The following is a 15050-nucleotide window of genomic DNA, read 5'->3' as shown; positions in this document are numbered from 1 at the left end:
AGCTTGTGAAACATCAGGTAGAGGATTCATCAAGAGCAGTTAACCACGAACAACACTATAAGATTCATTCAACCCCATGAGAAATTGCATCAACTTGCGTCTTTTGTTGTTTGCTCCACATGTGCAAATATCATCATTGTAGAATCCTAGCTCATCCCACAATTTTTTTTATTTTGTGTAGTATGCAGCAACTTTCATTTGATCTTGAGTAAGGCAAGCAATCTCTCTCTCGATCTGAAAAATACGTGGTGCGTTGCTTTGAAACAAACGATTTTGAAGATCTTCCTAAACTTCAGGAGCAGTGTCATAAAAAATAACACTATCTTCAATATCAAAGGTTAATGAACTAAGAATCCATGACAAAACCATATCATTGCATTTTTTTCCATGCCGCATAGTCTACCGGTTTGGTTTTGGCAGATGGTGCCTCAAGGGTTCCAACAACAAAACCAAATTTAGATTTTGCATTCAATGAGATGGTAGTGGCTCAACGCCAAGTCGAGTAATTGTCACCATCGAGAGGTTTAGAAACAAGAATCATTCCAAGATGATCGGAATGGTGAAGAGAGTAAGGGCTATTGGAATCAGATTTGTTTCCATCGTTGGCCATAATGGTTTAGAAACTTAAAAAAATTTGAAAGAGATGGAGCAGATCGTTACTGCTCTGATGCCATGTAAAATAAAAGGAGAAGATGGAAATAATTTGATTGTATTTCCTTTAGAAACATTAGGGCATTATATACACTCATACATCTCTCTAATTTGATGAATCTGTTCCTATAATTCAACAACTTATTCCTACAATCAAGCTATTCTAATTTTACTGATATGACAGTAACCATGTTACCATATTTACAACAAGAATCATGGATACAATTAACTCTCATAATAACAAGAATCATTAAATTTAATTTCCTTTCCTAACAGTAAGTAATAAAATGGAGTTCATACCGCTCTATCCCGCTCTGCCCCATCCGATTTTAAATAATACAAACAAGAAAATATCATTTTATACCATTCAATTCTGCATCTGATCCTATCAATCCAAACAAAAAATTTATGTAATAGAAAAAGATAAATAATCATTGTATCACGTGTGGACAGGGTGTAGAAAACAAAACAATTGGGACAATGATATTTTCTTTGATGATTCTTGAATAACTCCATGGGAATCTTGGAAACAGATGAGAGAAATTAGTTATTTTATTGCTAACATTTTCCCGTGAAATTCCTAGTCATTTAAATATCGTATTGGATGTACTAACTAGCTATATTTACTTTTTTCAAAGGTGGAAATGTAACTTGACCACTAATCCTTAGCTGTGTACTTAGTTACATATAACTAGAGCTCTCAAATAAGCCCCATAATTAAAAACCTTAACTATTTGACCCCACTAAAGCTCCAATATATTAAGCCCCTAATTATTGAGATTTATTTTAGGGCTTAAAATTTTAGGCCCTTTAACTAATGCATTTTTTTTGGCCTCATTGAGAGGGCCTTATTTTATTCAAAAAAAGAAAAAACACAAAGACTCCATACTGAATCCATTTCTTGTAGCACGGGGACTCAATTTTGATATGCAACAAAGAGACTCTTACACTTGGAAATGGTAACAAAATCATGAGTTTGTCTCTTTATATAAAAAAATTTCCTTCTAACAATGTTCCAATTGTTTTCACGGGTCTATGTGACAAAGTAATGGAATTGAGAAAAGTGAAAAACAAGATTGTGGTGTGTGAAGACTCTTGCATAATTTGCCATTAGCAACATTTTGAATTCAGTTCTGTCTCGACCTTTATGATAATTGTATTCGTGCTTCAAGTTCTAGGAACATATTATAATAATAAATACTTTTTATTTTGATGCTATTATATATATATATATATATATATATATATATATATATATATACTAACAAGTCACATAATTGAATAAAATTTGAAATATTTAATACTTTTTAATATAGTTTTTTTACCTTTTTAATATAATTTTCTTTTTTTTTAATATATTTTTTTTACTTTTTAATATAATTTTATAATATTTTATTTACTTTTAATATAATTTTTATAATTTTTAATATATTTTTTTTACTTTTTTAATTTTTAATTTAAAAGTTATTATTTTTTGAATTTTGAATTATTTTATTTTTCAAATTAAATTTTTTATTTTATTTGGGGCCTTATGGCCCTCTTTAAAATTTTGGGCCCTTTTAACTTTGGGGCCTATGTATTTGAGGGCTTAGTATTCATTGATTTCTTTTAGGCCCTTTTATTATAGGGCTGGGGCCCAATTAATTGGCCCCTTAAATTGACACCTCTACCTATAATAAAATTGAATGAATGCAAATTGATTTATTTATGTATATACTTATATAAAAGTGAATTGACAAATAAATTTTATTGTGAAAAAATATACTAAAAATAAAATCAAGTCTATTTGAGAAAATCAAATATACTAAAATAAATTTTTACAGATTAAAAATCGATTTCAAATGTCAGAGATCCAATCAAACATAATCTAGTCAGATTAGCAATAAATTATATTGACCCAAGTTTATTTAATTCTTAAAAGGGAAAAGCTAACATGTGCCCCAAGGGCACAAGTTAATGAGATATTTATAAAAAAAATTTCTTAAAATTTGTGCATTCAATGTATCGAAACTTTAAATATGACTTTATTGCATTTAATTATATTTAACTTTTTCTAATTATAGTATCCTTAACATGTGCCTTAAGGGCACATGTTAGCATGACCCTTCTTAAAAATAGAACCATAGTACATGTTCAAATAAAGTACAATAATTGACATGGCAAAGAAAACATTATTACTTTTTTTTGTGTGTAGTTGTTGAACCCAAAAAGCAAAAGAGGAAACGAAACCCTTCACCAATTCAATGAAATTCTTTGCTTTAGATTCCTCAAAAAACTCAACACCATGATAACCTTCTTCTTCAAAATCCATCACCACTTCCACACCCTTCTCCTCCATCAATTTCACCAACTCCTTATTACGATCCACCAACGGATCTCCACCGTTCATACTCACCAACACCTTCCACCCTTGATCCTTAATCTTCCCATATTTTTCATCAACACCATTCCCAGCCGTTAGATTGGAATACTCATGATCACGGTCAACTCCAATCGGTAATGCTAATTCCCACATCAAATCATTAACACACAATGGAAAAACAGGATCATTCTCTAATCTCACCTGTGACTCCGTCCTCTGGGTCCCACCGAAAAATGGTTGACGAAATATCAACCCTTGGATTTTCAACGGCTCAAGATCTTTCACATTTTCAACCACACGTAGTGCTGCATGGTATGCAATGGTAGCTCCAGCACTATTCCCCATTAGAACACACTTAGAATAGTCAACATATTTAGTTAACCATTCATCTTTACAAGATCTAATCAAACTCAATGCCTCCATAGCATCATCGTATGCCGCCGGCAACCGATGCTCCGGTGCGAGGCGATAATCGACTGATGCGACAACGGCCTCTACAGTTTCAGCCATTTCGACACAGAAATCATGGAACATAGTGGAGGCGGCACTTTGTACGATGAAGCCACTTCCATGGAAGAAGACAATGAGTGGTAGAAGTTTGTTGTTGTGGTTTGAAAGAGTTGCTTTTTTAGGTAGGAATAATCTAAGAGATGTTTGGTTGGATTTGTTAATGGTGAGATCTTTGGATAGAACAGAGATTGGGAGAGTGGGATCTGATGAAGGTGAAGTGTGTGGATCTTCATAATTTCGAGTGAGTGTGTCGTTTGGATTGTGGTGGATTTTGAGGAATAGGTAGGGATCGGTGGTTGGTGGCAGCGTCCAAGTTTGATTAGCCATGGTGGATGTCTAGATGATACTCGTTTATGGTGAATGGTGGAAATGAAAGAGGCTTTAAAGAGATTTATTGATTAATTAATAATGTGAACCAGCTATGTTAATTTAGGTAGTTTTACTAATTTAGGTTAGTTCCTTCTTCGTAATGATCTGGTCCAGCACTTAAAATTATTAAGCCATAAATAATATTCACAATTTCTTTTTTGTATAGGTAAAATAATGATTTAAGTGTCGATTTAATAAAAGTATAACTAATTTTATTGAACTAATTTTTTTAAACATTTTTTAAATACATCCTAAATACTAATAAATAAATCCTAAATACTAATAAATAAAGCTGTCAAAATGGGGTAGTCCATATAGGCCAGTCCGCCAAGCCCGAAAAATCATAGGGCTTAGGCTTTAAAATTAGAACCCATATTTTTTAGGACCATTTTAAACCCAACCCTAAAAAGCCCGCTACCCATTAGGGCTAGCTCATATGGGTCGTGGGTAGCCCATCAGGCCCGCATAATTATAAATTTTAAAAATATATATTAATATTTATATTATCTTACTCCAAAATAGCATATTGATTTTTCTGTCTTCACTAAATTTTATTTCTATTTTATTCAATCTTTATCTTTTAAATATTATACATTAATATAATCAATATTTTTTCATCCTATTAAATTAATTTTTCTCTTATAATAAATATTCAAGTATTATTTTATACAATTTAGACCTATATTGTATTTAGAAACACATTATAGTATTTATCAGAGATAATATAGTACTTAAAAATGTATTATGTTTAAAATAACATAATTTTTAATTTTATTTAGAATAAATATTATGGAGTTTTTATTTTAATTTTTTAAATAAAAAAACCATTTAGGGCGGGGTAGCCCGAAGCTCCTCTAGGGTCGGGCTCGGGTAGTAAATCTCGAGCCCATATTATCCAGGACCTTTTTGGCCCAGTTCTAAAAAACTCAGGGCCCGCTAGGGCCGACCCGTTTAGGGCGGTTAGCCCATATTGACAGCTCTACTAATAAAGATATATGACCATTCAAAAGCCCATGGCAAAAAAAAATTCAAGAAATTTTCAACCGTGAAGGGCACAAAACACGAAGAATTTTCACTATACTAGAAGTAAACAATACATCATTTCAATGTATTAATCACCATCCAATCTAATAAGATGATTATCCAAACCTGTCCCACCACACATTAACATTTTTAACATTTTGTTAATATATATAAGGGTAAAGTGTGTCATTTCAAGTATGCAGTCTCACTTTCACATTACTTTTTTTTTATTGATTTTTGCGTTAGACTATTAAACTTACTGATTGATTTGTTGGTGCACAAGGGTTGAAGATGAAGAAAGAGAGAGAAATTGTAACTAACCTTTACTTAATTTTGAAAAACGGTTATAATGAATATTCTAATTTACTATCATTAGAAAACAAAAATGCATTATATGCTAAACGCATATCGGGCCAACTAGCTAAAACTCAACGCACGGTCTAATAATACTGAATGTGCAATTACACTTCAATTTCATCCCTTAATTCACATTCAGAGCTAAAATCAACGACACCATTTTCATTCCTCAAATTGATGAAGTGTTCAGTCTTGACAGCATTCGTCAGAACATGTACAAGTTGCTTCTGGGTGCTACAACGAACAACTTCTAGCAATCCATCATGGACTTTATGTCTTAGAAAATAGAACTTTTGTCAATGTGCTTGCTTCTCCCATGCAACACTGGATTCTTGGCAAAGCTTATAGCTGATTTGTTGTCAATTTCCACTTCACGGGCTTCTTCACGTTAATCTTCAGATCCTGTAACAAATTCAACAACCACACAGCTTGACACGCAGACAAAGCACCTACAATGTATTCAACTTCACAAGATGACAATGCAACAACAGGTCGCGTCTTGGAACACCAAGAAATGGGACTTCCCATATATTTGAAAAAATATCCAGAAGTACTTCTTCTGTCACCTCTATCACCACATTATTCAGAGTTTGAGTAACATATTAGTTCTGACTCACATTCAGCTCTAGAAGGGAACAAAACTCCAAACTTCCGAGTCCCTTTAATATACCTCAGAATCCTAACAACAACTTGGTAATGTGACCATTTTGGCTTGTTCATAAACTTACTCACCATTCCAACTGCATAGCAAATGTCAGGTATGGTATTATAGAGATATCTCAACGAGCGTACCAACTGTTTAAAAGTAGTAGCATCTACATTATCACCCTCAACATCAATTCAGCCTGTGATTCGTCTCAGGAGGTGTGATTGCAGACTTGCAATTTGTTAGCTCGAATCTCTTCAAAAGTTCAAGTTCATCCCTAGAAAAAATACCATATTTCCCAGACCAGTCATCTCAAACTCATTCATCAGCACCTTCTTGAACTTGACTATCTCATCAAAACATCTCTCTGACAGTAATATGTTATCAACCTAAAGACATACCATAACCATATTGACTCTAGAAGTATATTGAACATAAACACCATATTTCATCTCAGATTTATGAAACCCATCCTTTTTGAAAAATGAATCAATCTTCAAATTCCAAGCTCTAGGAGGTTGCATCAATCCATACAAGGCTTTATGCAACTTATACATCATTCCTTCATGTTTCTTTTTCATAAATATAGGAGGTTGTGACACATTAACTTCTTCTTGTAAAAGAGCGTTCAAAAATGCATATTTAACATCCAGATGTATCATATGCAAATTCCTATTAGCAGCTATAGCAATCACCAACCTAGTTGTTTCATATCCAGCTAAAGGTGCAAATACCTCAAAGTAATATAGTCTAGGTTTTTGAAGAAAACATCTAGCAACTAACCTTGCTTTGTGTTTGCCAATTGATCCATCTGGCTTCAACGTCACCTTGAAAATCTATCTAACACTGATGGCTTTCTTCTCCTTTGGAAGCCCAATATACTTATAAGTCTTGTTTCTTTCTATATCCGCAAGTTATTCTTTCATGGCATAGACTTTCTTATTGAGTGCTTCTTCTATATTCACAGGTTCTAAGTCTACTAACATGGAACACTGAATGACTTCGCCGTTAGAGTCTATTTCGGTATCGCGTACCATGTCGAACGCTGCAAACCTTCTCGGTATTTGCCTCATCCTTTGTGGTCTCTAAACTTGTTCTGAATCTTCTTCAAAACCTGGAACAATGTCAGCTTCTGGACCACCTCCAAAAACACCATATTCAGAATTACCACCTTCAGAAGCACAACCCTTCAGAAGTTTGACCCCCAGAGTCAGGACTACCTTTAGAGTCAGGATCACTTCCAAAGTCTCCGCCAAAGTTACCCACAGACTTTGATTCAATTTCAGAGTCAGAATAGTTGACCTACACTTATTAGACTGCTCTTCATGTCCAGAACATACAAAATATCTTTGGTCAGAACAGTTTTACCATTCTTCACTTTGATTCTGGAATTTTCCATTCCTTTGGCATTAAGGAACTTATCATCAACACATCTAATCTTTGTCCTCTTTTTGGAGTCAAACTCTATCAGCCATTGTTTATTTCTTGTTATGTGATTTCAGTAGCTAGTATCCATATACCACCATTCTGACAATTCACTATTGTCAAACTCATAAGCCATCAATATAAGAGGTTCATCATCAGACTCTCTGGCTATATTTTCTTATTCTGACTTCTTTTCTTTATTTGACCAACACTCATAAGCATAATGGCCAAAAATCTTACAACAGTAGTCTTGAATCTTCTTCTTGTCAAGCTTCTCCCTTTCCTTCTGATGTTTCTTCTCATCAGAGTTTGACGCTTCTGATTTCTGAGAACCACTATTTCTCTTCTTGGCTTTTGATCACGAAAGCTTCAGACTCTTCCTAGACATCTTCAGAGCCTACTATATCTCTCTCTCAAAGGTTCTCTCAGTTAGACGCAAGACTGCTTTGCAGCTCTTCAATTCTCATGGTGCTCATATCCTTAGAATGTTCAATAGCCACAACAATGTAATCAAACTGAGGAGTAAGCGATCTCAATACCTTCTCAATAATCACTTTTTTTAGAGCGTTTCTCCACAATCTTTCATCTCATTAATGATCAGACCACTCTGAAGATGTACTCAGGTACCTTCTCATTGTTCTTCATGTTGATATTCTCATATTGTTTACATAGAGACTGAAGCTTCACATTTTTCACTGATGCATGCGTCATCGCTATAGCACCGTACAAGTGTATCCCATGCATCCTTCATCGTTGTTGAATCATATATCCTCTCAAACACATTCGCATCCATACAAAGATGAATGTAGAACAATGCTTTTTTATCTTTCTTCCTTGTTTCCCTTTGCACTTTTTTTTGCGCTTCCATTGCATCCGCAGCGACCGGCGTGTAACTGTCGTTGACGAGATTAATCACATCTTGAGCGCTAAACAACACACACATCTGAATCATCTACCGATTCCAATTCTTTCCTTCAAACACCAAAAGTTTCGTATTCAAACAAGTGTTTCCACCATTCATCTTTGATATTATGCAAGAAATCACTCAGATCTCACCAAACACTAATGTTTCTCGAAATCGAGAAATGTGATTCTAATAAAATTATTTTCATCAATGTAAATTAGTTTATACTTAGACATATTTATATTAATGTGAATTGATCAATAAATTTTAGTAGGGAATTTTAATTTTAATTTTTGCTCAAAAATTATGAATTTTAATGACAATCAATTATGATCGAGAAAAATCAAAAGTATTAAAATAAATTTTATAGATTCAAAATCAATTTCTAACCAACCAAATATAATCTAGTCATACTACCACTATATAACATTGACCTGCTTATTTAATTCTTAATAATAGTTCCATAGTACATGTTCAAATAAAAGACAATATTTAGATGGCAAAAAAAGAAAATGTTTATTACTTGTCATTTTGGATCATTGTTGTTCCTAAGAAGCGAAAGAGGAAACGAAACCCTTCACCAATCCAATGAAGTTCCTTGCTTTAGATTCCTCAAAAAACTCAACCCCATGATAACCTTCTACTTCAAAATCAATCACCACTTCCACACCCTTCTCCTCCATCAATTTCACCAACTCCTTATTACGATCCACCAACGGATCTCCACCGTTCATACTCACCAACACCTTCCACCCTTGATCCTTAATCTTCTCAAACTTTTCATCAACACCATTCCCAGCCGTTAGATTGGAATACTCATGATCACGGTCAACTCCAATTGGTAATGCTAATTCCCACATCAAATCACTAACACACAAAGGAAAATTAGGATTATTCTCTAATCTCATCTCTGACTCAGTCCTCTCGGTCCCACCAAAAAACGGTTGACGTAATATCAACCCTTGGATTTTCAACGGTTCAAGATCTTTTACATTTTCAACCACACGTAGTCCTGCATGGTATGCAATTGTAGCTCCAGCACTATTCCCCATTAGAAAACACTTAGAATAGTCAACATATTTGGTCAACCATTCATCTTCACTAGATCTTATCAAACTCAATGCCTCCATAGCATCATCGTATGCCGCCGGCAACCGGTGCTCCGGCGCGAGGCGATAATCGACCGATGCGACAACGGCCTCCACAGTTTCAGCCAATTCGACACAAAAATCATGGAATAAAGTTGAAGCTGCACTTAGTAGGATGAAGCCACTTCCATGAAAGAAAACAATAAGTGGTAGAAGTTTGTTGTTTTGGTTTGAGGTTGTTATGTTTTTAGGTAGGAATAATCTAAGAGATGTTTGGTTGGATTTGTTGATGATGAGATCTTTGGTTAGAACGGAGATTGGGAGAGTGGGATCTGAAGAAGGTGAAGTGTGTGGATCTTCAAGATTTCGAGTGAGTGTATCGTTGGGATTGTAGTGGGCATTGAGGAATTGGTAGGGATCGGTGGTTGGTGGAAGTGTTGAAGTTTGATTAGCCATGGTGATTGGTGGATGATAGTTTATGGTGAATGATGAAAATGAATGATTTTAAAGAGATTTATTGATTAATTAATAATGTGAACCAGCTATCTTAAGTTAGGTAGTTCCGTCTCCACAGTGATCAGGCCCAGCAATTAAATAATACTTTAAAAAATATTATACACAATTTTTGGTTTATTTTAAAAAAATAATTCGATAGCTTTGAATTTAGTTGCATGGATGTATTTTTATATAATATAACAATGATATTCAATGTTCAATCTTATTTTGATATTAATTTATTTTTAAATAAATAAAAAAATTATACTAAAAATACATATAGTAACCAAAACTCGTGGATAAAAACAAAAACCTTTGTTTTATAAATGAAATAATGATTTAAGTGTCAATTTAATACGAAATATTATATTCAATTTTATTAAACTAATTTATTTTATCTGTTATAGCTATACTCATTAAATGAAGAGAGTATTTGCTAAATATAAAACTAATGTAATTTTTGTTTGTTTGTTTTATAGATAAAGTCACGATGGGAAGAATGTCAATTTAATAAGTAATACATATTTAATTTTATAAATCAATATGTTTTTTTTCTTTCACAAATACCATCTTAATTAATATTTTTAAATTACTTTCAGTTTAATAGATACTATTTTATATTTATATAATAGGTGACTATGCGAAATATCAAAAAAAATTTAAAAATGTTATTTTGATCAACTTGATTTGTGGGAGGGATAACTCTACTAACACATTTATTTATGTTTTATTATATTTAAAAAATACAATAAAGAAAGAGACTGCTCACATTCTAGACGCGTTCAAGGGATCCATCTTTATCTTGTTCTTTATCTTGTTGTAACTAGAGTAGACATCCTTGAAATTTAAAGTCTTGGATCTATCAATACTTGATTGATCTCCCAATCATTTTAGATGCGTTCAAGGGATCCATCTTTATCTTGTTGTAGCTAGAGTAGGCATCCTTGAAATTTAAAGTCTTTAATCTATCAATACTTGATTGATCTCCCAATCATTTCATTGCACTTTAATGATCATAGGGTCATTATCGTGAGGGAGGATTCTTGCGGCGTACTTTTGGGAAAAAATATTTTAGGATATCGATCATCCTTTTAGTTAGTCAAGCCTTATGCTTAATGTGTTAGTCTTCTTCCTCCATAACTTCTCAAGCATATGTCATATGCGAGGAGCTAAATTCTCCTCTCCCAATAATCACTATAAGAAAATATCAGATTAGCCAGGTGACTATGCCAGGTGTTTTTCACCTCTCTAATTAATGCACTTGCGGGGTAATATTCACCTCGCAACACTTTTTTTTATATTAAAAAGAAAAGATAAGGTTTTCCATCTCGCAACAGATGGGGGAAAATATGAAATTTTTGAAAAGAACGTTGCGAAGTGATAAACACCCGGAAACGGTTTTTAAAATTTTGGGGGGAAATTTACTTATAAAATTACTGCTGCGTCAGTGGTTGCAGGGAGCTGTATTGTCACGTCAGATTTTGCAAGGGGAGTTGCACTCCGCAACTCCCAATGGTAAAAAAAGATTTATTCTCTCTCTTTCCATTGTAACCCTCTTCCTTCTTCATATTGCTCTTTTTATTTTCTCTCAAACCTCTCTCACGAGTTTCATATGTTTTCTTCTCACACCTTGTTTCCAATCAAACTCTCATTATCTCTTCAACAAAATCACATATTATACATGAACAAACAAGCAGATCTACTGTGTCGGAGAAACGGCGGTGGTGCAACAGCAGATCTACATGCTTTCGCGTTTGGTTCACTCTACTCATTTCCAACACGAATCAAACTCTCTCTTCACCTTTCTCAGCAACCAGCGTCGGCGGTTGCACTCTTAAGTTCAAGGTGAAGACAAATGTCGTTTGTGTCGGATCTGATTGTTATTGTTTCAGTATCACAATTGTGTCGGTGTTGCAGAATATTATGAAACAATATTGATGTAAGTGAGTTGATAAGCGTTGTTGATGATTTAAGTTGTGTTTCATGTCGATGTTTTGATTGTGTTGTGTTGCAAGGTTGAGGTGGTATGGAGTTTTTGAGGAAGATGAAGTTATGTTAAGTGGTGTGAGCATGTTTTGTTAGTGTTTTTCGCGGTGGAGAAGCAAGGTGTTTGCAGTGGTGTAGGTTTGTGAACGTTGGATGAAGTTGGAGTGAGATCTTTAGTGTTAATTTCTGGGAAAGGAGTTGCGGGGTGCTTTTCACCCCGCAAGTTTCTGCCACTTTCTGCTCCACTCTGCTCTGAATCATCTGCTACTCACCTGCTCTGACAAGTACTGAACTCTGGGGAAAGGAGTTGCGGGGTGCTTTTCACCTAGCAATGTTGCGGGGTGCATTTCTCCTTACAAAAAGTTGCGACTAACGTTTTTGCGGGATATCCCGTCCACCCCGCAAAAGTTACGTTACAGGGTGATATTTGCTTTTGCGGGGTGCTATTCACCTGGCAAATTGGAGTTTTTTTTGTAGTGAATCCCTCCAGCTGTAGTATTTAGAGTGTGGTAGAATAATACACAAAAATCACAACAAATAAAATAATTTTAATAAATCAAAACTAGGGTGTTACACTAGAGGTTAGGCAAGTGTGGTTACAAAAATCCCTATCTAATATTCTTTTCAAAAGACCATTTCTAAACCTACCATTAGACCATTAGAAAAGAGATCATTTGGCACGAATATCAATGAGATTTTTTTTGATAGATCATTAGTTAAGTCTTCCATGTGGATTATGTTGGGAGAGTGCATCCCTCTATGTTCATGAGAGCCTACAATTGCGTTGAAGTCTCCAATAAGATACCAAGGAATATTGTGATTGGTCAATGTAGAGGATAAGTTAATCCAGGTATTTCTTCTATTCAAGTGGCATGTTTAAGAATAGACAGTAGAAAAGACAACATTAATTGATTTAATATTAATAGTAAATGAGATATGTTGATATGAAATTCCCAAATCTCTCCACTAAGATCTTACAACTTACATATTTATGCAAGTCTATGTCTACTAGCACCGTTATAAAGTGGCCAAAAGGGCGATCAAAAACAGGCTTACATGAGGTTGAGTCAATGCATATTGGTGTTCCTAAACTGCATGAAATTGCAAAGATTATTTTTAGTCGCCAATAATATTGAGAGAAACCATAAATTTTGACCCAAACTTGTGTCGAGGTTTGGTTAACAATGGAAGGAACAAAATCCTTGGTCCAAGGAAAGATTTTGAGTGTGACGGGGTTTAGGTTCCATGAATTTTTATATCTCACTCGTTGAACATCATAAAGGCTTAAGAAGGTGAACTAATTAAAACCTTTACCTAACAAAGTTATACACCATTTAGCAATAGAAGGCCATTAAGTGGTTAGTTTTACTCATATGCTCACAAGTATTAGTGATGTAGAATCCTTGGGCCACAAGATCCTACCATGAAGGTTATGCTTACGAGCTTTAAGCCCTAATTTATAGTCTTGTGATTGCAATTAGGTCTCCTTTCATACATGGAATTGGAAATTGGCTCACATGAATGTTGCAAATGTTAGCAACTGCACTTGCAAAAGGCTTGGTTACCGTTGCTTGCATTGTCAACATGTGTGGTTTCATCACTTGTTTTGATTTAATTAGCATTGTTATCGATAGGTTCTAGGAAGAGAAGGTGAGGAAGGAGGGAGGATATCTTGGTAAATAGAGAATGAGAAAGGTGAAAAAAAGCTTGGTCAACATTATTTTCAAAAAAGTCAGAACACAATATTCTCGATTCTAATAGTTTTGAAATAATTAAAATGAAAATGAAATTTTATTTACAAAATTACCACCATATTTATTTTTTAATCCCCTTTTAGTAAAATGAGTGACAATCTCAAATTCTATTATTATTTTTTCACCTGTATAACTATTTAAAGTTCACATTTTAGGTGTGTAGTTGTCTTGATAAAACATTTGTTTATCAAACTAGTATAGAAAGGAATACACTAAGTTATATATACGATGAAACACAACAGAAACTAGATGAATGGTCTTTTTTTTTTTTTAAATTAAAAGAAAATAAAATTGATTAATTCATTGTTTTATTAAAAATAATAGTAATAAAACCCCAAATAAACTCACAACATTAAGCATAAACAATGTGTACAAATACGAAGAATCAAAATAAAAATTACAACTCATGAATTGCTAAACTAAATTATTATGTAAAGGTTAGTTCCTAATTATAGAAGAGGCTGTAATCTGATGACTACACCTGGAAATATATCATCAGGATCTTGGATGTGTGGGTTCCTCATCAAGATATAAGGGTCATTACACTTTTCAGCAATGCTATAGAAAGTTTCACCTTCTCCAACTACATAGAATTCATCACAGAGTTTCTCATTTGGAATAATTTCCATGCAAATGGATGACTCTTCCTCATGTAGTGCCTCAAGTTGTTTTTCATTTATAACTAGGTAATGACTCTTCTCAATGTTGGCAACAATTAATACTAGTGCTGCTAATATTATTGTACACCAAAATGAAATTAATTTCATCTTTGAATCTAGCTATGTAAGATCTTGCAGCTTAATTATGGTCACGTATTGAGGATTGATCTATATGATTATTTGTATATAGTATTCACACTCCTTTTTAGAAGAGGAGAGTATCCTTATGCTACTAAAACAGTTAAATGATGATGAGATAATATATATCTTTTGAGTGGAATTCGATCATTTTTAATTTTTAATTTAAGATATTGTAGCCGGTTTCTTTGGTTTGTTACATTAGATCATGTTGTTAGTTTTTTTTTATTTTTTTTTATTTTTTTTATTGAGAGGTGATCGGTAGTATTAGTTATTCTAGCTATTTAGGTTTCTGCTTAATTTGTTCACACATATTAGATATTTTAGCAACTAATCAACCAATCAATAGTATATATTCAAAGTATAACTTGTTTAATTTCATCTTTCACTTCTAAATTATTTTTAATTATTCTATTTTATTTTCTAAAATTACTTTTTTTATTTTAAATATTTGAGATGGATGTTTAAACGCTTTTTTTAGTTTGTACATGCATAAAATAATAAAAATGTGTTTTTTAACATAATTTTGGTTTTAAAAAGTAAAATAGAAATCTAAGAAGTTATTAACTGTGTTAATGTGAAAAAGTAGTTACTTACTAAAGGGTGAAATAGAAAAGAAAATTCTCCCATAAAAATAGGAAAGAAAATAGGTTATCCAGAGTTTTTTCATTGGAAAAAACTTA

General features: G+C 33.4%; 2 protein-coding genes across 2 annotated transcripts; both read right to left on the bottom strand.

Moving 5' to 3' along the window:
* Window positions 1–2542: 2542 nt before the first annotated feature.
* Window positions 2543–4235, bottom strand: LOC131653197 (carboxylesterase 1-like). The gene has a single exon (XM_058923281.1). It carries the CDS (start codon window positions 3848–3850, stop codon window positions 2732–2734), a length of 1119 nt encoding a protein of 372 aa, XP_058779264.1. The 5' UTR covers window positions 3851–4235; the 3' UTR covers window positions 2543–2731.
* A 4436-nt stretch (window positions 4236–8671) lies between these two features.
* Window positions 8672–9866, bottom strand: LOC131653198 (carboxylesterase 1-like). Its single transcript, XM_058923282.1, has one exon. The coding sequence runs from the start codon at window positions 9789–9791 to the stop codon at window positions 8796–8798; it is 996 nt and encodes a 331-aa protein (XP_058779265.1). The 5' UTR covers window positions 9792–9866; the 3' UTR covers window positions 8672–8795.
* Between the last annotated feature and the right edge of the window lie 5184 nt (window positions 9867–15050).

This window comes from Vicia villosa, linkage group LG2 (assembly GCF_029867415.1).
Source record: "Vicia villosa cultivar HV-30 ecotype Madison, WI linkage group LG2, Vvil1.0, whole genome shotgun sequence".
Classification (NCBI taxonomy): domain Eukaryota; kingdom Viridiplantae; phylum Streptophyta; class Magnoliopsida; order Fabales; family Fabaceae; genus Vicia; species Vicia villosa.
This window is presented reverse-complemented; position numbering and strand designations above follow the sequence as displayed.

Bases quoted from the DNA above. Each gene is read 5' to 3' on its own strand.
- LOC131653197 (XM_058923281.1), bottom strand. From the start codon at position 3,850: ATGGCTAATCAAACTTGGACGCTGCCACCAACCACCGATCCCTACCTA.
- LOC131653198 (XM_058923282.1), bottom strand. From the start codon at position 9,791: ATGGCTAATCAAACTTCAACACTTCCACCAACCACCGATCCCTACCAA.